The following is a 26,069-nucleotide window of genomic DNA, read 5'->3' on the forward strand; positions in this document are numbered from 1 at the left end:
GCACCCAACCTTTTTTTTTTTTCCAAATCTCTTTAACCATTTTGACTAGTCTCTTGTTTGCTCATATTTGTGATTTCTTCTCTTTAATATGGTATTGTTTTATATTCTAAATGATAATTCCATTACCTCAAGTCCATGGGATCTAAATCTACTACTTATTGTCTGTTTACTTTTATCTTTACTTCTTTAATTGTATGCTAAATGAACACCAAGTGTCAACTCATATATTTAGATAACTTGTGTTTGTAGAAAATAAGGGGACCTAAGTTGAGGATGTTTCTCCAAAGAGCATTTTGATTTGCTTCTTCTGGGAGTCAAGGTAATACTGAACTGGGACTAAGTCAACTTTTTCCATGACATCTGACAGCATTTGTAATAGTATCTTCCCATTGGGCTATGTGTCCTTTGGGCAAGATGCCTTTCACATGTAATTACTATTCATAGTTCAGGTTTCATCTCTGGTTTTTCCCCCTCATTAATTATTTTTGTCCTTTTGAAGGAAATTACTTCCACCTCTTCTGAGTCCAGCAACACATCAGAAGTTATGCTTCATGCAGGTTCTTATTGCTGTGGCAAGAAAGCTCTTCAGTGTTCTAGACTGCAACCAAAAAGAAAGCTAATGTCCATAGCAACCTAATATAATGTCTTTATCCAGAACAATATACTTGTTTTAAAGTCATTTTCAGATTGCATTCTTGTTCTTTTTATCTACGGTGATTTTTTCTTCTCCTTATTCCTGATTTTGTTGGCTGTCTTAGCTTTAGTTTTCCTCATGAGTTTTAGGATTTTGATTTTCAGTAACGTTTTGAGAGAGTTTTGTTTTCTTTCTGTTACTTTTCTTGATCTAACTTGTTTTATGGTTACCTCAATCTAACAGCCTACAAATCCTCCTGTAGGACCAGATTATACTGACCATGGCGTCTTCTGTTTTGTAGGTTTCTGGATTTAGTTACCAAGTCAGTAGGCGGGATAGCTAAGTATAAGGGTATAAGACTTATACCCTGGGTCTTATACCCTGGCTATAAGACTGTATCTCCTTCCTTGCACTTATTTACCTGTGCAGTTTCAAGTTAAAAGCTTGTCTCTAATCTTCCACCTTATAAGGATAATAACAATCTCCATTCCCCACAGAATAACTTCTGGCTGCTTCTGCCTGCCATCAGACCCAGAAATCAGGAGACAGCTTTGGCCCTGTCACCCTGCCTTACTTGTCAACTTCATTTCTGCTTCCTGGAGCTTGTTTTTCTACAGATTGCTAAGTCTTTTACATTTTCTTTTTTTAAACATCAATCATCTGATGACCACACAGTTGCTGAGTGGCTTTAAAAGCATGAACTTAAAACGACATCTTTACCAAAATTCCTATTTTGATGTAATTTTAATGACTGGAATACGAAGGAAATTACCTTCATTTCCTCTATGAAACGGATCAACTATCAAACAGCAAAACATAAGCCTTGTTCTTACCTGCTCCAAAAGAAAATTATGTACATCTTCTCCTTCTGGTAAAAAGTCCTTCCAGCTGAGGTCAGCCTCCCTCCATAAGGCTCCCACTTTCTTATGGCTCTAAAATAGAGATAAATTCAATCAATTTACTTTCACAGTGGAAGAAGAAATAGAAAAGAAAAGAAAAGAAAAAAAAAAAGATTTGCCTGAAGTCAAAGAGTGCAAAACCCAAAAAGCTGAAAAATCAAAACTTTTCCTGTGGGGCATGGTGGTGCACACCTGTAGTCCTAGCTTTTACTTGGGAGGCTGAGGTGGGAAGATAGCTTTCACCCAGGAGTATGAGTCTAGCCCAGGCAACACACACAGCAAGACCCGTCTCAAAAACAAACTTTTCCTCGCTGATAAAAAGTTAATCTCTTAAGACTTGTGACTTTCAAACTAAGATGTCTGAATGCATATAAATATAATGGTGGATAATTGAAGTACAGCTGCTTAAGGTTAAATACTTTATTTATGAGGTGACTAATCTGGAGAGCTACAAGCTGGTTATTTGGGATTTATAAATATAAACATCAAAAAAAGTCCAATACATAGAGTTTATAAATTCCACATTGTGTCTTTTCCTAGATAGCTCTGTATGTATCTGCTATTAAAGCCATTCAAGAAGCCTCACTAGAATCCCTCTTCGTAACAGATCACAGTGATGCTGCCTGATACAAGGAGGCTTAAGGCAGCTGTTGCTCCTGAACCAGGAATGAGAAGTGTTTCAAGGGCAAGAAGCACAAGGTTGAGCCCAAGAGAGACAATAAAGAAGAGCTGTTGTCAGGTAGAAAAATGTGAAGAGGTACAAGTCCTCTAACTGGAGAAAGTCACAGTGAAAAGGAAAGTGCCAGGTCTGACGCTGTGGCTGTCATCTGAGAGGCATGTATTAATTACTTCATAGAGTAACTTGTCCAAGGCACAGCTGAAAATATGGTGGAACCAGAATTTGAACTCAGGAATCTAGCTCCAAAGCTTATACTCTATGAGAATTTAGTTTTATTTAGAAGTAGGGTTGTGCTGTTTCTACACATAAAAGTTAGTAAGAATGTGAGTTTTATTTTTAGTTATTATTATTAATTTTTGAGACAGAGTCTCTTTCTGTAGCTCAGGTTGAAATGCAGTGGCACAATCTTGGCTCACTCCAACCTCCGCCTCCCAGATTCAAGCGATTCTCCTGCCTCAGCCTCCCAAGCAGCTGGGATTACAGGTGCCTGCCACCACATCTGGCTAATTTTTGTATTTTTAGTAGAGATGGGATTTCGCCATGTTGGCCAGGCTGGTCTCCAACTCCTGACCTCAAGTGATCCACCCGCCTCGGCCTCCCAAGGTGCTGGGATTATAGGCGTGAGCCACCGTGCCGGCCAGAATGTGAGTTTTTGTTTTTTTTGAGATGGAGTGTTGCTCTGTTGCCAGACTGGAGTGCAGTGGCATGATCTTAGCTAACTGCAACCTCCACCTCCCAGGTTCAAGCGATTCTCCTGCCTCAGCCTCCTGAGTAGCTAGGATTACTGGTGTGCATGCCACCACGCCCGGCTACTTTTTGTATTTTTTAGTAGAGACGGGGTTTCACCATGTTGGCCAGGATGGTCTCAATCTCTTAACCTCGTGATCTGCCCACCTCGGCCTCCCACAGTGCTGGGATCACAGGCGTGAACCACTGTGCCTGGCCAGAATGTGAGTTTTAAATAAGGACTAAAGTCAAGTAGGTCAGAGAGGAAGAAATTTTGGACATAAAAACTAGGGTTCAGTAAAAATTTTAGTGCCATTAAGCAAAGAGTAGTATGAACAAATAATCAACAGAACTAGAGACCAGGATATTTAGTGCATCTCTTTATGAATAACTACCACACAAATGGGATACAGAAGGACTTCTGTATCAGAGGGAGGAATGAAACACTGGCTTTAAACGTTAAAATCTATCATCCAATATCTTTGGGTCAGGCGTAAGTCAGAAATCACTCCAGAATCTTCATTTCTGAGTTCTATTTTGTTTTGATAGCTCTCATCCCTCTCATCCTAGACATTTAATTCCCTTTGTGATGCCACAACACTTCCCCAAACCTCTTAGACTTTAACAGAGCACTTTCATACTCTTTTGAAATCATTGGTTTAGATTTATCTGTTCCCACTTTATAGACTGACAGCCTGCCACAGACTTTATAGACTGACAGCCTCCAGCTCTATGGAGCTTTTCGTTGAAATCTATTAAAACATATAAATGATATACCCATTTTGTTTCAAGGGAAGAAAAAATCACCAACCACAAATAAAACATGTCTTGAGATTCTTTAGAATTATACCAAATCTAGTCAAGATTTGATAAGTCTTCCCCACGATATTAGTAAACAGAAGGACAAATGCACCTCAGAAAGAAACTGGGTTGAAGCAGAAACCTCACTTTTTTCAAAGAATAAAAGGAAATAGAATTCCTTGCACCTTGAGACCTAAGCTATTCACAGATAACCCAAGATCAAGATCACTGCACTGCCCTTCCTAATAATGCTGTTGAGGCTGACACTCAGTTTAACACTCACCATTTGTTTGCATAGTAGGTGCAATATTTCAGAAAGCAAGACCCCAGCTCTTCCAACAGGAAGTAAAGGTTTGCTAAATTCTCTGTAAAAGATAGGAGCAGTGAATAAGTACCTCTGAAGAAATCCTTTCTTCTAGAACAAGAGGCAAACAATGTGTGACAAAAAGCCAGACACTGTGCAACCTAAACAATACTGGGCAAGCCAAAGCTCCAGGACATGCTCTAAGTCATTTTCAGGAGAAGTTCCTGAAAAGGAACATGCAAGTTCTTGGTTTTTACCTTTTTCTTTAACCACTTCAGTGATAGAAGCAACACAAAGCTCAGACTCGGTAATCTATTTGTTTATGTAAGTTCTGCTTCAAGCTAAAACGAGAAGCACCTCAGGTAACAGGGAGTTGTGATGCTTCCACAACATTTTTTTTTTTTTTTGAGGCAGAGTCTTGCTCTGTCGCCAGGTTGGAGTGCACTGGCGCAATCTCGACTCACCGCAATCTCCAATTCCCTGGTTCAAGCGATTCTCCTGCCTCAGCCTCCCGAGTAGCTGGGATAACAAGCACGCAACACCACGCCCAGCTAATTTTTGCATTTTAATAGAGATGGGGTTTCACCATGTTGGCCAGGATTGTTTTGATCTCCTGACCTTGTGATCCGCCTGCCTTGGCCTCCCAAAGTGCTGGGATTACAGGCGTGAGCCACCGCGCCTGGCCGTGTATAAAGTATTTTTAAGAAGGGAAGCTTTTCTTTATAGATGAAATTATGGATGAAACAGAGAAGGGGCCAATTTTTTAATAGTCTAAATCAGTATTTCCCAAACTGTGTTCCATAGGATATCTATACTTTAAGTGATGCAATGCTGAATTAAACAAAGCTAACTACTTTTTATTTATTGCTTTACTATAGGACTCTCATCAACTTTAATATGCTAAATATGTTTTGTTAATCTCGAAAAGGGACATGGCAGTGTGCAAAGTTTGACCATATAAACAACTTTTGTGGAAACATTAGTGTTTCAAAGAACAGAGTTTGGGAACCACTGGTCTATATAACGTCGCATCCATTCCCCACTCACATCCAAACCTAGGAATACCTGAGATCTGTTTCTTTTATTATAACCATGAGCATGTACTATGGGGTACCGCAGTCTGACAAGCTACAGTGGGAAAATATAACTACTTACAGCACTAGTGCAATGATAGACACAAAAGTCAGATTAACATTAAGCTTCTAGAAGCAGTCATCTTCCAGTTACACAATTCTGGAGCCAATCTATTATCACAACTACCCTCAACAGACCACAGGGCTATCATATCCCCAACATATTTCAGGTGTAGACCTAGCATAATGTAACATTTTTACACTGAAATCAGAAGTCTTTAAGAGTCACAGGCTGCATTCAAGAGTCTCCAAAAGCAACCATGGGATGGATAGTACTATGCTAGAGAGCTAGCAGGTGAGTTATGTGTCAGTTCTATCTGACATATATCAAGAGAAACAAGTATAACTTACATGGTAAGTTCTCTCATGGAGATTCCGCCTTCTTTTAACATGGGGGTCACCAGTTCAGCAAGGTACAACCACATATGGGGAATATCAATGGCCATGTCATCTGCCAGTTCCAAAGTTTCTGAAAAACTGAAAAGGAATGGGGGTAAAAATAACATGCAAATGTAATTCAAAAGTTAAGATTAAATAAACAGATAAAAAAATCAATCAACAAATACATATTAATCACCTGCTATATTAGGTATAGTCTAGCCACAAAGTGACTGGTAAACACATTACCTTTCTCAAAGAGATTATGTCAGCGTGGGGAAAAAGACTAGAACAGACAAAAGCATATTTACAGATAGAGCTAATACTCTGAAGAACATGAACTATGGTACCAGCAGGAGGCCAGAAAACACCTCCATATAAAGGTGACATTTGAAAGCCTTAAATGATGAAAAGGAGGACAGTCCTGTGAAGTTCTAGGGGAAAAACTATCCATTTAATCCCGTACTATAAAGAATTCACCACAGTTGAATATCACGTCCTCTGAGTCAATCAAAAGCACTGACTAAACACTTACTGTAACACAGAGCTGACACAAAGAAAAGACAAAAATCTGTGTCCTTGAGGAACCTTACAATGGGTAAAAAAACTGGATGGATATAAAAGAGTCTGACAACATTACTAACATTACCATCATTATTACATGTTACAAACTGTTCTATCTCTACAGAAAAGCTAATGGTTTCAGACTTTTGTCCTATGAATTATAACTATTTCTCAATGTCAAGCAAATGGGAATTAAATGTAAAACTTAGGAAAATCAAATATAAAATACCACCAGCAGTCTTATGTAGGCTAAAAATCACAGCTATTCATTTGGAAGTAGAAACAAACAACTCAAGACTTTGTTAATTATTTCCATATGCAATATATTAAAAAGTACAAAAGCAAATGAATTTAACTACAGGAGACATACACATAACTGCAAGTCATAAGGAAAGGGAGGAATGAATTGAAGGGCTACGAGCAGGTGGTAATTGTATGCATGCCCTTTCAGATCTCTACAATTGTAAAATGTGTGCTTTTCCACTGCAGTTCCAGGTTCTAGCCAAAGTACGCCACCCTTTTTTCAGAGGCCTACATCTCAGTAAAACTTTTCACTTAAAAAGAGCTACTACCATAGGCAGGGTCACCATTCTGAACCTGCCATTTCAAAACAGTTTGCAGCTCAGCCATCTTACCTAACTCTGGGCTTCATGAATCCTCAATTCCAACTTTCTGACCTCACAGCTTGCAATTATTTGACGCCGAGGACAGTGTCTGTGCTATGGCAAATAGATGTCAAATAATTGCAGGTTCTCTCATTATGTGCATACTTTGGGTTCAGTTAATGTACCCCTGATGGAATATAATCTAGCTGGACTCCAGGATTTCTAGGTTAACCACCTGACCCTGTCAACTCCTACTCCGTGGGCTAGCAGCATAAATGAAGCTGTTCAATGGGCCCAAGAGACAACTGTAGCCATGCTGGTCTTTCAGCAGTATATCTGCTGCTATTTTTATCTCATATATTTTACCTCACTACAAATAAAATATACCCATATTCTTGCCTTGGTTTTTTACTCCTTGATCAGTCAGTTTATCATGGGACAGTCCGCAGAATACAATCAGTGGTCAAAGCTATACTGCTAACAAAAACCTTTTTTAGCTGAACATAGGATTTCCAGAGAACAAGACTGTAAGAAGCTTATTGTTTTTTCAGGTTTACAGTTCCTAAATCCTGTTGCATGATTCTAAAAGAAAAATCCTAAGTGTGCGGAAGCACCTAGGTAATAACTGTCTTTACGTCTTTGCACTACTACATAGCCTATAATAATGCTTTGCACCACATGTATTTTCTAAAAGCTGAAAAAATGAAACAGAGCTACACCATACCCTTGCCTCTTGGCATGTAGTGACCATCACAGTCATTGGACTATCAGGCTGTTCTCTGGCTGCAGGGAAAAAACCACAGCCACTGGACTGAACTTTGGTAGGGTCTACATAGATGAGACTGCAGATATCCCTCCACCCATTTCAACTACAAAAGCTCCACTTCATTTTATATACTGAGTTTTTGTCTAAAATTTTAATTGTAGAAAGGGATACACGATTAAAAGAAAAATATTTTAAAATTTTAATGCAGTAAAGTTCTGATGAAATCTTTTAAAAAAGCAAAATAATGCTACCACAATTGAAAGTGGTATTGTCAAAATAACCAGAAAACAAATTACAAAATGGCAGTAGCAAGTCCTTATCTATAAATAATTATGTCAAATGTAAATGGATTAAATTTTCCAATCAAAAGATGGAGTGGCTAAATAGATTAAAAAATAAGATCTGGCCAGGTGCAATGGCTCATGCCTGTAATCCCAACACTTGAAGGGGCCAAGGCAGGAGGATCACTTGAGCCTGGTTGTTGGGAGACCAGCCTGGGCAATGTAGGGAGAATCTGTCTCTATAAAAAAATAAAAAAAATTAGCGAGGCATCATGATACATGGCTGTGGTCTCAGCTACCCAGGAGGATTGCTTGAGCCCAGAAAGAAGAGGTTGCAGTGAGCCTTGATTGCGCCACTACACTCCAGCCTGGGTGAGAGAGTGTGACTCTCAAAACTTAAAAAATAAATAAATGAAAAATGAGATCCAACCATATGCTGTCTGTAAGAGACTCATTTTACTAGTAAGGACATTCATAGACTGAAAAGGAAGAGAAGAAAAAAGATATTTCATGAAAACAGAAACCAAAAGAGGGCAGGGGTAGCTATACTTACACAAGACAAAAAGGACATTAAGTCAAAAACTATAAGAAGAGACAAAGGTCATTATGTAATGATAAAGGAATCAATTCACTAAGAGGATATCACAATTATAAATACATATGCACCTCACATTGGAGTACCTAAAAACATAAGGCAATTAATTATCTGAAGGGAAAGATAGACTACAGTACAGCAAGAGTAGCGGACCTCAGTACCCTTCTTTAAACAATGAACAACTCATCTAGACAGAAAATCAGTAAGGAAACATTGGCCTTGAATTATACTTTAAACCAAACAAAAATATACAGAACATTCCATTAAACAGCAGCAGAATACATATTCTTCTAAAGTGCAAACAAAACATTCTCCCCAATAGATCATATGTTAGACCACAAAACAAGATTTAACAAATTTAAGAGGACTGAAATCATATCAAGTATCTTTTTGGATCACAATGCAATGAAACTTGACATCAGTAACAGGGGAAATCTTGGAAAATATCCAAACATGTGAATGTCAAACAACATTCTCCTAAACAACCAATAGGTCACAGAAAAAATTACAAAGAAATTTTAAAAAATATCTTGAGACAAATGAAAAGGGAAACATTAACATACCAAAACTTATAGAATGCAGCAAAAGTACTCTTAAGAGGGAAAAATGAGTATGCATATCAAAAAAGAAAAAAGATCTCAAACAATATACCATTACACATCAAGGAACTAGAAAAGGAAGAACAAACTAAGCCCAAAGTTAGCACAGGGAAGGAAATAACAAACATGCAAACAGAAATAAATGAAATAGACACTTAAAAAATGAAAGAAAAAAAAAATCAATGATACTCGGGGTTTTTTTTTTTTTTTTTTTTTTTGGAATAATGAAGAAAATCAAGAAACCCTTATCTAGACTAGGAGAAAAGAGAGAAGACTCAAAATAAGGAATGAAAGAGGAGGTATTACAACTGATACCACAGAAATACAAAGGATCATTAAGAAACTACTATGAACAATAATATGGATAATCTAGAAAAAAACAGATAAACTCATAGATACACACAACAAATCAAGACTGAATCATGGCCAGGTGCACTGCCTTAAACCTGTAATCCCAGCACTTTGAGAGGCCAAGGTGGAAGGATCATTTGAGCCTAGGAGTGCAAGACCAGCCTGGGCAACATACTGAGACACCATCTCTACAAAAAATAAAAAATGAGCTGAGCATAGTGGCATGCACCTACTACTGTCCCAGCTACTTGACAGGATGAGGTGGGAGGATCACTCGAACCCAGGAGGTTGAGGTTGCAGTGGGCCACGATGAAGCCACTGCACTCCAACCTGGGTGACACAGCAAGACCCTATCTCAGAAAGGAAAAAAAAAAGGCCCAGGACTAGATGGCTTCACTGCTGAATTCTACCAAACACTTGAAAAAGAACAAATTCTTCTCAAACTCTTCCAAGAAATCGAAGTAGAGAAAATACTTTCCAAGTCATTTTACAAGGTCAGTATGGCAATCCTCCCACCTCAGCTTCTTGAGTAGCTGCAGCTATAGGCACCCATCACCATGCCCAGATAGTTTTGGTATGTTTTGGTAGGGATGGGGTTTCACCATGTTGCCCAGGCTAGTCTGAAACTCCTAGGCTCAAGCAACTTGCCCACTATGGCCTCCCAAAGTGTTTTTTTGTTTTTAAAGATAGGATCTCACTCTGTTGCCCAGGCTGGGGTGCAGTGATGCTCTCATAGTTCATTACAGCCTTGAACTCCTGGGCTCAAGCGATCTTCCTGCCTCAGCCTGCCAAGTAGCTGTAATTATTGGCACGTGCCACCATGCACAGCTACTTTTTTTGTTAATTTTTGTTTTTAGAGATGGGGTCTTGCTATGTTGCCCAGACTGGTCTTGAACTCCTGGCCTCAAGCCATCCTCCCACCTTAGCCTCCCTGGTAGCTGAAGATTACAGGTGCAAGTCACCATGTCCAGCCTATGTAGGGTCTTTTACCAATGTAGAATTGCTGTAAGCAGTAATAAAAGTTCCAGAAAAGTAGTCAAGGAAGAGATAAGAATTTCCTCTCTAACAAACATCTCCCAAAATGAAATATTAATGTATCAATCTTCCTCTAGGGTACATATTTTGTGTCTATTGTCCACTCTAATTTTTACAACCTTGGTCTTCATTTGTTTATTACACTTTCAAAGTCATTCCAATTCTGTGACTAACAGCAAACTGCACTCAACTATATTTATTAGACAGTTTTTAAAAAGTTTTCTGAAATCATGATATAAAAAGACTATCAACACACAGTTTGAAGTGCATGTACCTATACAATAATCCTTCTACCTATCTACCTACCGACCTAACTTGTGTCATAAAGTATTTAGATTCAAGTCCTGAAAATATCAGGAGAATGGCTTGATGTTATCTTTGTGGAGGTACGTTTTACATACAGCAACTATTATGCTCACAGTTGACATAACATCTTGTAAGGAAAATTCCAAAGGACCTAAAAGCTATATTCATAAAGCCTATTTGAAATTTTTGTCTATTTTACTACTTTGCAGCAGTGCATACTCTAAAGAGAACTATAGGGAGAAATGGCAGATTAGTAACTAGCTCACTAGGGATCAGTATACCTGGAGGCTTTCTGCCTTTTTTTTTTTGAGATGGAGTCTCACTCTGTTGCCAGGATAGAGTGCACTGGTGCAATCTCGGCTCACTGCAACCTCTGACTCCCTGGTTCACACAATTCTCCTGCCTCAGCCTCCCGAGTAGCTGGGATTACAGGCATGTACCACCATGCCCAGCTAATTTTTGTATTTTCAGTAGAGATGGGGTTTCACCATGTTGGCCAGGATGGTCTCAATCTCCTGACCTCGTGATCCGCCTGCTTCGGACTCCCAAAGTGCTGGGATTACAGGCGTGAGCCACCGCGCCTGGCTGCCTTTCTGCTTTCTAACCTTCCCAGGGTTATCACTGGCTTGGCGAGCTAGGCAGAAACTGCTTCCCCAACTGTTCAGAAGTTGACATCTAAGCAGTAGCAGTACCCAAAGCAGCTGATCTCAGAGGCTCTTCCACAGTATTATGGCAGGACAACACTATCTTTGTAGGTTAGGAAATAGAAGCAAAAGACAGGGTATCTTCATGGCTCCAATGAAATGGTCTCCCTAGACAGTATGAACCATTTCTAACTCAGGTTTTAGAAGGGATTGTGAAATTCTCATCTACTTGCAAGAAGGCTCCTGGCGGACACTGACATGAAGCAATCCCTACCATTTCCCTCTTAGAAAAAGGGGGCACTAAATTGTCAGGCCTCTCCATTCAGAATAAAATAGTACAACTTTTACATGTCTTGGTCTAAGGTCCAAGACTGGTTAGGTCTAAGCATCAAAAGTTAGGCCTGGAGACACTGCACTGCCTCTAGTTGCAGAAGGAAGCAGGTATGGTGAAACATGAAGTAATTGCTGAGACACAGAAGTGTTAACCTTATTTTATGTCTAAATAAAAGGTAGTAGTGTGCGAGTTATTGCCAGCAACAGCAATTCTACTACCAACAACAAAAGTGCAGCCGCCACGCCTGGTTATGATGTTCTTTCTTCAGGGAATCCCACAAAGGGAGAAATGCAAATGTCTGAGATATCCTAGAGACTAAGCTAGTATCTCACAAGTTCAATTACAGCCAATAATGCTAGACTATGCTTCCGGGGATCTTTACAGATATGAGTCAACTTCTGAGTATAGTTTGAAGAGACAGAATATAGTAAACAATAATTTACCATTATCATTTCCAGAATTTTCTGAGGAATATACCATAATACCTGGGTAATAAGTAACTATTTATAAATGGATATCCTTGTCACTCCAACAGTATTATTTCTAGGAAATTATAGTTTCAAGTCTGCTGGGGGGACCATATTCAATCTGACTTTGAGGGTGTACATACCTTCATTTGCTCTTACCATTTGCACTGGCTAGTTACTGGACTGAATTGGAAGCTTCTCTTTTAAAACTGGGAAACCATCCTGGCCTTAAAAACAAATAACCACAGCAACTTTTGCCAAAATTTCTTACTAACTGGTTCAAATGGACTTAATCTAGTCATTCACTGAATTCAGAGCAATCTAGCTTATTGCTGAAAGAAAACTTTTTTTTTTTTTCCATACAGGGTCTCATTCTGTTACCTAGGCTGGCGTGCAGTGGTGTGATCATGGCTCACTGCAGCCTGGACCTCCCAGGTGCAATCCTTCTGCCTCAGCCTCCCAAGTAGCTGGGACTATAGGTGCACACCACCATGCCCAGCTAATTTTTTATTTTTAGTATAAACGGAGTTTCACCATGTTGCCCAGGCTGGTCTCAAACTCCTGGGCTCAAGCGATCTCTCTGCCTCAGCCTTCCAAAGTGCTAGGATTACAGGTGTGAGTCACTATGCCCAGCCTGAAATAAAACTTTTTTATTTTTTTGAGAGGGAGTCTCACTCTGTCGCCCAGAATGGAGTACAGTGGCACAATTTCAGCTCACTGCAACCTCTGCCTCCCTGGTTCAAGTGATTCTCTTGCTTCAGTCTCTGGGTAGCTGGGATTCGTGCCACCATGTCTGGCTAATTTTTTGTATTTTTAGTAGAGACAGGGTTTCACCACGTTAGCTAGGATGGTTTTGATCTCCTGACCTCGTGATCCACCCGCCTCGGCCTACCAAAGTGCTGGGATTACAGGTGTGAGCCACGGTGCCCAGCCTAATTTTCATAGTTTTAGTAGAGACGGGGTTTCACCATGTTGGTCAGGCTGGTCTTGAACTCCTGACCTCGTGATCCGCCCACCTCGGCCTCCCAAAATACTGGGATTACAGGCATGAGTCACCACGCCTGGCAAGAAAACTTTTTTTTTTTTTTTTTTTTTTTTTTTTTGAGACGGAGTCTTGCTCTGTCATCCAGGCTGGAGTGCGGTGGCCGGATCTCAGCTCACTGCAAGCTCCGCCTCCCGGGTTCACGCCATTCTCCTGCCTCAGCCACCCGAGTAGCTGGGACTACAGGCGCCGGCCACCTCGCCCGGCTAGTTTTTTGTATTTTTAGTAGAGACGGGGTTTCACCGCATTAGCCAGGATGGTCTCGATCTCCTGACCTCGTGATCCGCCCGTCTCGGCCTCCCAAAGTGCTGGGATTACAGGCTTGAGCCACCGCGCCCGGCCAAGAAAACTTTTTAATGCTCCTAGGGGCAAGTATAAATTTTCGAGGACCTAGAAGACAATGTGATCATTGCCTGCAAAATCAAATGAATAAATTCAACAATGACTTTTCTGTTTTTTTTGAGACTAAGCTAGGCGGAGTGCAGTGGTGCAATCTTCGCTCACTGCAACCTCTGCCTCCCGGGTTCAAGCAATTCTTATGTCTCAGGCTCACAAGTAGCTGGGATTGCAGGTTCACGCCACTACATTGGGCTAATTTTTGTATTTTTAGTAGATGTTGGCCATGTTGGCCATGGCTGGTTTCAGACTCCTGATCTCAAGTGATCCACCCGCCACAGCCTCCCGAAGTGCTGGGATTACAGGTGTGAGCCACTGTACCCGGCCAATAATGACATTTAACGGTTACCTTATTCTAAAAGGATGGCCATATGTGAAATGACTACAGAAAAATATACAGTGGCATTTAATCATATGTGCATTTAATTTATGAGACTATAAGCTTGGCACAAAAAAAAAAAAAAAAAGAAAGAGGAAAATCACAAGTAGTGCAGAATTCTTACTGCCATATGATTCAATAAGCATATGTCCAGGTGAGGATGAGATGGTAGATGCATATCCAATGTCCAGACCTTAGGAGATCCTAGTTGCTATTCCCTTAGAGAGTGGGCATCTGTCAGTGCTGGGTGTGACTCTGTGTTTATATTTGATACAACATGGCTCCTAAAACAAAATTTTTTACCAATGCAATTTTCACTTTAAACATTAGTTATACAACCTATGCCTGGGTGAAATTTTGTGGTTGAACCAAAAGGAACCTGATCCATGCACTTGTGATGATGGTATATAACAAATATACCAGAACCTGATCAAATGACGATTCACCACCAATGACAGGCAGACCTCATCAAACTGTCCATTGACAAGAATCATAATGAAACCAAACTGAAATAGACTAAATCATTAAGAACATGGAGTTACATATCCTTCTCCATGAGGCTAGAGTGGGCAGACAAGTGCTTCCTAGCCACAATAACCATAGTTTATTGGAAGAATAAGGTTTTTAAATTTAAGACAATTTTTTAGAATTGTTCTCAAAAAGAAAAGGTTTTTTCCTCAAAGAACATTTGGGGATCACATGTAAATGGGCTGCTTAAAGGCCTCAGAGTTTCCCTGAGGCTAAGGGGTCTCTGCTACCTTACTTACATCATGATAGAAATCTAACAAAAATATTCAGAAAACCAAAAGATAACCTTTATGCCCTAGCACAATCTATAAAATGCCATCACATCAACCAACATATATCAATATATTAATTGCATCATATCAACATATTACAGTGGATACAATTTTCATCTATGGAAAAAACTACTTAAAGAGGTAAGTACTTTAAAAATTAACTGATACCCAAGAGCCTAGTAACTGAATACCACTCTTGACGAGGATACCGACCCTTTGAAAAAGTCTTGTTTGCTGAGTTTTTCTGATTGTACCAGCTGATAGAGTAGTTGGCCCATGTGATCCCTGGTGATCTGGCTCCTTTCCAGGGTAGATTCCACTCCCACTCTCACAAAAACATGTAGCAGGCCCTGGGCATTCAGCTCTTCCACACACTGCACGGCTTCCTGTTCCAACAGCAAAGAAAGGCTTACTCCAAAATCTGGATAGTGTTACCAGAATGTTAAGATAACTTTAAAATCTTTTACTTATAACAGAATCAGGAGAAAGCTCCATGAACAGAACAGTTTCCGTATTTAAGTTTCTATTTGTTTAACATAATATATAGCTCAGTAAATTGCAGGCCGATATGGGCAATATTAAAGTCATACAAAAAAAGAGCATTATAGCTCTTTTCAAATTTGTCTAGTAGATTTTCCAGTTTTTACCAGAGAACTGTTTTTATAAATAAAAATTTTTTTAAAAATGATGCATCTTTACAAAGTTAACATGTTTAGTTTAACAATTTTATTAAACATCACTCAAAGGGCCAGAGTCAAATGTATTTTTCTACATAATATTTACTTATTTTATGATCATTTATTTAAAAAATTGAAAATGGTATATTATGAAATAGATATTTAATGTCGTGATTCAAAAGCCTTAATGTGTCAACAGAGGTTACTGTGTCTATGTAGGTTAATATTTGCGCAATCTTCAATGAAAAAGGTCTTCATATGAAAATCAAATTGAAGTGATATAGTTAGGTTAAGCATTAAAATTCTTTTAGTAAGTTTTTGTGGTATGCTTCTTAATTTGTGCTTGTTAACTGGTGTTTACTATAGAGTAATCCAGCCAAGTCAGTATCTTTGGTCTGAAGGGTGAAAGCCGGTCAGCCAGAGTTGCTGATACACCAATAAAGCAGTGTACCTCTCTGCTCTCAGCTACTGGAAATTAGTCTGGTGCCCTGAATTCAAAATCTTTTCGTTCAATCTTTGAAGCAAAGTAGCTCTTCCAAGGGGGAGGATGTAGATAGGAAGGGTGGTGACCTGATGCAGAAGGGAGGAAGCTCATCTAGGTGTCTCACCACTGCTGCTTTTTCCTCCTTGCTCCTTTATTTAATACCTCCCTCACATTAACTTTTTATCTAACAAAATTTCAAGCCTACAGAAAAATTAAAGTCATACAATATACAACTACATATCTTCACTTTGATTTAGATTCATCAATTGTTGTTCTCTTTCTTTCTGAATATCCAAGAAATTTACTATTAATGATGTAAATAAAAATATTTGATATATCATACATATTCAAATTTCCACAACTGTCTCTAAATGTCTAATACAGCTTTTTGTTGTTGCTGAGTCCAGTCGAGAATTCGACTTTACATGTTATGATGTTGTTCATATTCCTTTAATCTAAAACGGTCCTTTCTCTTTCTTGTCTTTTCATGACATTGCCATTTTTGAAACATTCAAGACAATTATCATGTAAAATGGTTTCTTTTTTCTTTTGAGAAGGAGTTTCACTCTTGCCGCCCAGGCTGGAGTGCAATGATGCAATCTTGGCTCGCTGAAACCTCTGCCTCCCAGGTTCAAGAGATTCTCCTGCCTCAGTCTCCCAAGTAGCTGGGATTACAGGCATGTACCACCATGGCTGGCTAATTTTGTATTTTTAGTAGAGACGATGTTTCCCCATGTTGGTCAGGCAGGTTTCAAACTCCTGACCTCAGGTAATCGCCTGCCTCAGCCTCCCAAAATGCTGGAGCATTAACAAATTTGAAAGGGTTAGTCATCGACTTTGTACATCCTTCAAATGACATCTGAAGCCAGTCTCCACTGTTTTCTTCCTTACTGTCTTGGCATTTCATCTTTCTTGGCCATTCTAATATTTTGCTATTCATTCACATTTCCCTACTTCCATGCAAGAAAAAAGCTATGCTGCCAATTTATAAGAATACCCCTAATTTTCCAGGAAGCTAACTGATGAATCACAGTACATCAGGTTTATTCTTTGGCTATTTCCAGTTAATGTTTATTTACTTTGGTACATTTCCAACAGTTTCTGCAAAGCCCTCATCTCCACCTCACTTACTCATCATCACAAACTTCCTTCTACTTCTTCTGAATTTTGAACAATTTCAGAGGCTTGAAGGCTTTAGAAGATTGAACTATAGATAACCAAGGTCATTTCTGTGTATAGAAAGCAGATGATGATTACACTGTCAAGAAAACAAGTAATATTTTCTTTTTTTTTTGAGACAGCATCTCACTCTGTCACCCAGGATAGAATGCAGTGGGATGATCTCGGCTCACTGCAACCTCTGCCTCCTGGGCTTTAAGTGATCCTCCCATCTCAGCCTCCTGAGTAGCTGGGACTACAGATGCATGCCACCACTCCCGGCTAATTGTTGTTTTTGTAGAGACGGGGCTTTATCATCTTGCCCAGGCTGGTCTCAAACTCCTGAGCTTAAGTGATCCTCCTGCCTCAGCCTCCCAAGGTGCTGGGATTACAGGCATGAGCCACTGCACCTGGCCAAGAAAACAAGTAATCTTGAATTTTTTTTTTTTTTTTGAGACGGAGTCTCGCTCAGTCGCCCAGGCTGGAGTGCAGTGGTGCGATCTCGGCTCACTGCAAGCTCTGCCTCCCGGGTTCACACCATTCTCTTGCCTCAGCCTCCCAAGTAGCTGGGACTACAGGCGCCCGCTGCCACTCGCGGCTAATTTTTTTTGCTTTTTTTTTTTTTTTAGTAGAGACGGGGTTTCACTGTGTTAGCCAGGATAGTCTCGATCTCCTGACCTCGTGATCCACCCGCCTCGGCCTCCCAAAGTTCTGGGATTACAGGAGTGAGCCACCAAGCCCAGCCGAAAGAATTTTTAATAATACAGTGCCAAAGCAGCAAAAGTAGTTAATATATCTGGCAAGTACTTTAACAAAGACTGTTTCAACAGACTAGCTTTTCCTGACCTCACATCACTTAATTAGATCCCACTAATGGATTTGTCCTAAGACCTATATGTCTACCAGCATTTATCGTAACTACAGTTAAGTAACTACTAGTGGAGTTATCTGTTTATGGTTTGTCTCTGCCACTAGACTGTAGGGCTCATGTAGGGTTAAAGAAGGGCAAATTCAAGGCCCTGTCTTGAAATCTCTGGCTTAGGCTGTCTGACCTGGCATGTTGCTTGTTTCTTTATGCCTCAGTTTTATGAAAAAAGAAAAAGTAAAGCCAGCCATATTTCAAGATTAACATGAGAATGATGATAGAATGATTATAAAGACCATGACAGGCCAGGTGTGGTGGCTCAGGCCTGTAATCCCAGCACTTTGGGAGCCTGAGGTGGGTGGATCATTTGAGGTCAGGAGTTTGAGACCAGCCTGGCCAAAATGGTGAAACCCCGCCTCTTCTAAAACTACAAAAATTAGCTGGGCATGGTTACAGGCACCTGTAGTCCCAGCTACTTGGGAGGGTGAGGTAGGAGAATTGCTTGAACTTGGGAGGTGGAGGTTGCAGTGAGCTGAGATTGTGCCACTGCACTCCAGCCTGGGCAACAGAGCAAGACTCTGTCTCAAAGAAAAAAAAAAAGACCATGACAGCTATATACAGGGTGCCAGAAATGCTTCATAATGATAATGTGTTGTTTTTGCTCCTTAATATCGAAGTCAATTTGGTTTTCCGTTAGTGGGGAAGGATTGGTACTTATTCTCTCTGCCCACCACTCTATGTTGTAAATTATAGTATACCATTACAAGAGTGTACTTGGCAGAAATGCATCAGCGTTAAGCCAACTGAATTGTGTAGGACTTGGATTACTCAACCTAAGTTTTTTTTTTTTTTTTTGAGACGGAGTCTCGCTCTGTCGCCCAGGCTGGAGTGCAGTGGCCGGATCTCAGCTCACTGCAAGCTCTGCCTCCCGGGTTTACGCCATTCTCCTGCCTCAGCCTCCCAAGTAGCTGGGACTACAGGCGTCCGCCACCTCGCCCGGCTAGATTTTTGTATTTTTTAGTAGAGACGGGGTTTCACTGTGTTAGCCAGGATGGTCTTGATCTCCTGACCTCGTGATCCGCCTGTCTCGGCCTCCCAAAGTGCTGGGATTACAGGCTTGAGCCACCGCGCCCGGCCTACTCAACCTAAGTATTATCAGTTCATAATGACACCTGATTTAGACCAGAACCAAGTATTATATACTGTCAAAGGACTTTGTTTTTTTTTTTTTTTAAATCTCATTTACCTTAAAATCATTAATGTGTAGAAATTCATCAATGATAGATTTGGACTTCCTCTCCATTTCCTCTTCTGATAATGCAGCCTTGTCAGGAGCTGACACTGCTGAAATTTCTGGTTTTGCTATTAGAGAGGCCCCCAAAAAAGAAAAAGTAAAAATAATAAAAATTACTATTAAAATAGTGAGATTATGGTTGACAATATTATGTACTTTACATTATTTTTACAGTAAAGGCATTTAATAGCTACAAGACAATAGATACAAGACATTTAAACAGAATACAGAAACCTTTTGTTTTAGAATAGATTTGCACTAACTAACTTTATAATCTACAATAACAATGAACAAGATTTAGGAACATGATACATTTTCCTAATTAAAGCTTTTTTGTTCCTTTCTGTATTATGCTTGCTCCCCATTGCTTCGAAGATGAAGAGTTCATGAGGTCTTCACAATCCTGCAAAGGTCAGGGCCCTGCTTGCCACTAAGCTTGAGCCACACTGCTGCTTGAACAAACCATGGCTACTCCTACTACAGCTCTGCTCATAGTAATCCTGTCTGGAGTGCTCTTTCCCTCTGCTTCACACCCATCCCTGTCTACAAACCTGTTTCATTCCCATGGGTCCTTCAGATGAAGGAAACCTCCCCTTGCCCTAATTCTACATAGCTCCTTGGTACCAGATAGTTCTAAGTATTCTCTTAGAACTAAATTCCTTTCTTCATAGCACCTTTCTCAGTTTGTGTCTTTTGTGGAATTACTAAAAAAGGTCTTCCTGACTCAGCAGACTGAAGGCCGAGAACAGGGATCGAGCGCCTCACACTTACTGTGCATCTGGTAAATGCACAAATGAATCAGACGATAAAAACACATAGAGCAGCTGTGCTACGTTATTCACTACACACAAGATATTTTACTATCCTAGCTTGTTATATTTCAAAAGTATCTACCACAGATTAAAAAAAGTCAAACGTCCCTAAAGCTGTATTATCTAAAGTAACACCAAGTGGGAGAAGACACTTTAATTTGTCTCTGAGATCCATTTAGGGACTACAGTTAAGAGAAACAATTTAAATAGTGAAACAAATTAGAAAGCTATATAAATACTAAAAACAACTGGAATAACTTCATGATAAATATTTAAAAGAGGCTGAAAATAATCTTCAATTTAAACTGTTTCCCATTGCTATATTCGTCATCACAACATTTAATACTTTTTGAAAACCTTGTATTTATCAGGTAATGTTCTAAGTATTTACATGTATTAACTTCTTATTTAATTTTCATAATATCCTGAAAAGGTAGGTACAACTTATCCCCATTTAACAGATAAGGAAACTGAAACACAGGTTAAATACATGAAGCAAGTTTTAGAGCATTATCTGAGCAAGTCCTCTAAGTATATACATGCTAAATGCATACAAAAACAACAGGTTACCAAGGAAGATGAAGGCGACTAAAGATAACCTAATACCTTCTCTTTGGTTTGTCTTGCAGTGGCTCAATAATGAGAATTTTCACACATTTGAGGGGCTCTACACAGCATACACAATCTAACAGCAACGTAAAGTGTGGGATGTTACAGAGACTTGTAAGAAATTCAGATTGCTTAAAATACAGCAGGAGGACCTCCTCACCATAACATTTAATAAAGAATGGAGAAAATTTACAAACTGTCGAGCTAAGGCATACCTAGGGAATGAGAACTGTTATAAAACTATGAAATGCCCTTTAACTCTTCAGAGGCTGGTATGCGTTGCTATTATGTGTTGATTCTAAAATCTACTCAGGCAGTCTCCTTTTTATTTTTCCTTCCAAATTTAAAACCCAAATCAGAATCTGCATCTGTTTAAGCCAAGTCTCTCACCTGACTCCCTTGTTTTATTTCGCTCAGCCTCAGTGCTGTACCTCTCCACATCCACAGCCCCTGTGAGCTGCTTCACGGTCTCCAGCATTTCTCTCCGCTGCTCTTCTTGAGACTGATTGTCTAGCAGGTCTTTACTGCTGCCACCCCTCATGAAAGTATTTGGCCGAGCTGTTGCAGATGGAAGGGGCTTATCATTCTTCTCCCTGCCCATACTTCCACGACTTAAAAGACAAAACAACACTTTTCAAAGGAAAGACAAGCCCATGTCCCCTGCATATTCAAATTATAAAATAACACTAAGACTTTCTGAAAGTATGCAGAATAATTTTTCACAGATAACATTAGATGTGTGAGGCACCAATTATATTTCAAAGTCCGCTTACTCAACAAACAAGTAAAAGAGTACTTTAAAGGGAATATTTATTAAGATGTTTTAACTTTTTTCTCTGAAGGGATACTACTTAATACTTTAAAATGTCAGTGGTGGCCAAGCATGGTGGCTCACACCTGTAATCCCAGCACTTTGGGAGGCCGAGCAGGGCAGATCACTTGAGGTCAGGAGTTCAAGACTAGCCTGGTCAACATGGTGAAACCGTGTCTCTACTAAAAATACAAAAATTAGCCGGATTTGGTGGCGGGTGCCTGTAATCCCAGCTACTTGGGAGGCTGAGGTATGAGAATTGCATGAAACTGCGAGGAAGAAGTTGCAGTGAGCCAAGATTGCACCACCACACTCTAGACTGGGCGACAGTGAGACTCTGTCTCAAAAAAAAGTCAGTGATAATTTTGGTAATTTCTTTTTCTTTTCTTTTTTGAGATGGAGTTTTACTCTTGTTGCCCAGGCTGGAGTGCAATGGAGCGATCTCAGCTTACTACAACCTCCGCCTCCCGGGTTCAAGTGATTCTCTTGCCTCAGCCTCCTGAGTAGCTGGGATTACAGGCATGCACCACCATGCCTGGTTAATTCTGTATTTTTAGTAGAGACAGGGTTTCTCCATGGTGGTCAGGCTGGTCTCGACCTCCCGACCTCAGGTGATCTGCCCACTTTGGCCTCCCAAACTGCTGGGATTACAGGCGTGAGCCACCATGCCTGGCCTTAATTTTGGCAATTTCTTATTTTAGTTTTTAAAAATCTTTCAGGAAAAAAGAAGACAATGATAAAAGTATGAGTTACACAAATGAAAGGGAAACAAATATTATAAGAACATGGTATCACTATCTTAGAAATTATACAATGGTACCTTTTTATTTAGAAACTTAAAACATGGAAAATATTTGAGAATCAAGTAAAAGCTGTCTTGGATTAGCTAACGCCATATATTTTATTCCTTTTAAGAGAGACTCTCCATATTTCCTGATTTCGTCTTCTTTTAGACAATTTTAACCAGCTGGGCAAATAGTTTATTGGCCCATGGTAGACCAGAAGCAGCAAATTAAAAGGGCAAAGGAGAGACTCAGGCAGGAGAATGGTCTAACTATTGTGAAAGAAAGTACACAAGTGCTTAGGAAGCAGAAGCATTAGGGGACATTTATGACAGAGCAAAGCGCCACAAGTGATACTCAATGACAATCTGAATCATCATGAAAAGCTAACTTATGCTAAGTATACTTCGTTTCAGAAGAAGTCAAGGGAATAAGTAACACAGTTTGCAAAGTCTACCTAATCAAACTTATTACAATAATAATAATAAAAAGCCTGATGGGAGGACCGCCTGAGACCACGAGTTCAATGCCAGCCTGGGCAACATAGCAAGATGCCATCTCTAAAAAATAATAATTAAAAAAAAAGTTTTAGAGCTTAAAGAAACTTCAGTTCTGAAAGTGCTTATGTAAAAAATGTTGTTTTTTGTGACTGCACTACAGGGTCCCCATTCATTGTACGTAAACCAGCCAACAGAATACTTGACTGTATCAATCCTATAAAAGCAAAAGTAGAAAGACAGTGAAATACGGCGACTAGCAAAAAATGAAGGACAACCTCGAATATAACGTGAAGAACACCGTGACAGAGAAATGTATGGGTGGATTGTCACGTTCTTTAATTCCCATAGTTGAGAATGCTAGATGATTCTAGAGCATCTGGAGGATTAGCTTGGGGAGCCCCTAGACATGCCTCCAGGGCTGTTTGGGTGGGCCTAGCTTTTTTTTTTTTTGAGAGGGAGTCTTGCTCTGTCGCCCAGGCTGGAGTGCAGTGGCATGATCTCGGCTCACTGCAAGCTCCGCCTCCTGGGTTCACGCCATTCTCCCGCCTCAGCCTCCCGAGTAGCTGGGACTACAGGCGCCCACCACCACGCCCGGCTAATTTTTTGTATTTTTTATTAGAGACGGGGTTTCACAGTGTTAGCCAGGATGGTCTTGATCTCCTGACCTTGTGATCCACCCGCCTCGGCCTCCCAAAGTGCTGGGATTACAGGCTTGAGCCACTGTGTCCGGCCCGGGCCTAGCTTTCTTAAGAATCCCTTCCCTCCCAGCCAGGCACAGTGGCTCACTCCTGTAGTCCCAGCACTTTGGGAGGCCAAGGAGGGCAGATTACAAGGTCAGGAGATCAAGATCATCCTGGCTAACACGGTGAAACCCTGTCTCTATTGAAAGTACAAAAAATTACCCGGGCGTGGTGGTGGGTGCCTGAAGTCCCAGCTACTTGGGAGGCTGAGGCAGGAGAATGGCGCGAACCCAGGAGGTGGAGCTTGCAGTGAGTCAAAATCATGCCACTGCACTCCAGCCTGGGCGATAGTACAAGACCCCATCTCAAAAAGAGAAAAAAAAAAAGAATCCCTTCCCTCCTATCCCATCCCAAATCCACCACCCAATTATGTTCCGTTCTTAGAAATTATAGTGTGTGTGAAGATTAAAGAAGGAAATCAACTTTAGGAATAAAAGGAATGCATCTATAAGGATTACTATCAGAATCCTTGTTCCTATCTTGCCACACATACTGGCAAGCAGGCTGGCCTTGGGTAGACATAAAAAGCAGGGTTCTCACCTGGTTAAGGTCCTTCGGGAATCAAACTCTACAGACGTGGATGGCGTGGACCCTGAGGGTGCTGGAGGTTGCAGGGCAGAGAATCTGTTTAAACTGGAAGCACTTGACCGTAAGGCATCTACACATGTCAAGGATTTAGAAAAAAATACAAATCACATGACTAAAACGCAAATAATCAGTCATCTGCATCCCTGGGTGAGGCCTGAGGCCAGGCATTCCTAACAAGCTTAGGTGATGCCAATCTTCTGGTCCCTCTACCATATTCTGAGAAGCAAAGTGTTAGAAGGAATTTGCATGTAACAGAGAGTTTAATTTATTACAACCATTTGTTCCTTTAAGAACACAGTAAACAGGTGGGAGTGGCAAATAGAGGAAGAAGGCGAGCAAAAACAGAACAAAACTTTAACAAAGCTAACCAACACAAATGCTTCAATCTCATGTGTGTACAAATATGCACGTGGGTTTTACTGAATAATGACATTTTTTAAAATTTAAAGAAAAAAGGCTGAAATTACTTAGTAGAAGGGACATATGGGAAGTAGGTTAACATTGAATTTTTTTGTTCTTTCCATTGGGCTTCCTCAGTTAATAGGATGTGTTCGTGATGATCCAAACATCTTTGGTCTTCAGGTCAAATCTCTCAAAATCTGATTTTCAAAAAAGATTTTGAACAATATTTCTTTATTCTTTTATAACTCCCTAAAATTACAGTAAATGCACCTGCATATTAAGATTCTTTCCTCAACATAATGAGTTTCCCTTTTAATTTGAGGTCCCAGTAGTTTCTCTAGCTATATTAAATTTGTCAACAACTACAAAAAGGAACCTAAAAAATTAAGGTCTTAGCAGCTGAGTGTGGCTCACAAGTGTAATCCCAGCACTCAGGAGGCCAAGGTGGGAGGATCACTGGAGCCCAGGAGTGCAAGACTAGCCTAGACAACACAGTGAGACTCCATCTCTACAAAAAAAAAAAAATCACTCAGGTGTGATGGCGTGTGCCGGTAGTCCCAGCTACTCAGGAGACTGAGGCAGGAAGATTGCTTGAACCTAGGTGGTTGAGGCTGTGGTGAGCTGTGATCATGCTACTACACTCCAGCCTGGGTGACATAGTGGGATCCAATCTCAAAAAAATAAATACATAAAATAAAAATAAATCAATAAACAAAGGTCTTAATTAGCCTAAATGAATGAACTGAAATTTGTTTTCAAAATGCTTAAAATTATTTAAGGATCCTGAGAAAGGATCTATGTTGAAAGGAAAGGGCTACCAATAAAATTTTAGGCATGATTAGTCTACACATCCTTCCCTAAAACCATCATTCGATGACTATGGGAATGTGCTGTGAGGCGAATGCTAACAAGCCACAGCCAGGTTTGAGGAGGGACACTGCACACTTACCAGTCTCGCTTGCCTTTGCTCCACCACTGCTGCCTTTTCCCCAGCTGCCTAGCTGTGCTTTAGGTACCAGCTGAATTTTTTCATCAATTGTAGGCTGTAACATAAGGGACCACAAGTCAGTTATAGGAAATATTCTAGAAGAATAGTTTTTCTTTTATTTTTTTTCTTCTTCAGTGAAGTAGAACCAATTTTAGCAACAAAAAATTTGTTTGGAATGCCAATTTAATAGAAACAGAAATTGGAGCTGTTCTCATTAAACTGGGATCCATGTGGCCCCTGAAGCACTTCCTTGGACTCCAGTTTCCATAAAATACTGTTTGGTCTAGAGAATGCATCCAGGTCCTCCTATTTAAGATGGTTTATGAATTTGCTAACTGTAATAAGCAGTTTCTAATCATTCTTCTTGTACACTACCCATTAATTTTAAAAAGAAAAAAATACAAATACCACAAAATTAATTCATTAGTGTCTTTACATGACTGTCAGAACACAGATCAACAGACACAAAAATTTCATGTTGGGGCTAGAGACAGGCAGTGGGATGTGAGTATTCAACAAAGAATAAGAAGACAGACATTGGAATGTTAGGCAGTGAGCGTAGGAAGTTAAGGTGCCTGATATCTCATGTTTAATCTTCCAAGCACACCTTTACTACAAGTGAAATAAGATTACGCTGTATG

At 40.0% G+C, this 26,069-nt stretch overlaps 1 protein-coding gene and 1 non-coding gene across 20 annotated transcripts in view; one reads left to right on the plus strand and one right to left on the minus strand.

The window, feature by feature from the left end:
* Positions 1-26,069, minus strand: part of EIF4G3 (eukaryotic translation initiation factor 4 gamma 3) — a 375,220-nt gene that overhangs the window by 15,949 nt on the left and 333,202 nt on the right. For all 19 annotated transcript variants that reach the window (XM_010364336.2, XM_030942485.1, XM_010364337.2 and 16 more), the window contains 8 exons: positions 25,390-25,483; positions 23,991-24,108; positions 21,008-21,228; positions 19,149-19,264; positions 14,932-15,104; positions 5,528-5,653; positions 4,023-4,104; positions 1,468-1,566 (listed from right to left, as the gene is read on the minus strand). In XM_010364336.2, coding sequence (XP_010362638.2) covers positions 1,468-1,566; positions 4,023-4,104; positions 5,528-5,653; positions 14,932-15,104; positions 19,149-19,264; positions 21,008-21,228; positions 23,991-24,108; positions 25,390-25,483 — 1,029 coding nt within the window. The remainder of the gene's footprint in view (positions 1-1,467; positions 1,567-4,022; positions 4,105-5,527; positions 5,654-14,931; positions 15,105-19,148; positions 19,265-21,007; positions 21,229-23,990; positions 24,109-25,389; positions 25,484-26,069) is intronic.
* Positions 15,316-15,376, plus strand: LOC115892534. Its single transcript, XR_004052406.1, has one exon. It is a non-coding gene; the product is annotated as a U7 small nuclear RNA (small nuclear RNA).

Source organism: Rhinopithecus roxellana, chromosome 12 (genome assembly GCF_007565055.1).
Source record: "Rhinopithecus roxellana isolate Shanxi Qingling chromosome 12, ASM756505v1, whole genome shotgun sequence".
NCBI classification, from domain to species: Eukaryota; Metazoa; Chordata; class Mammalia; order Primates; family Cercopithecidae; genus Rhinopithecus; species Rhinopithecus roxellana.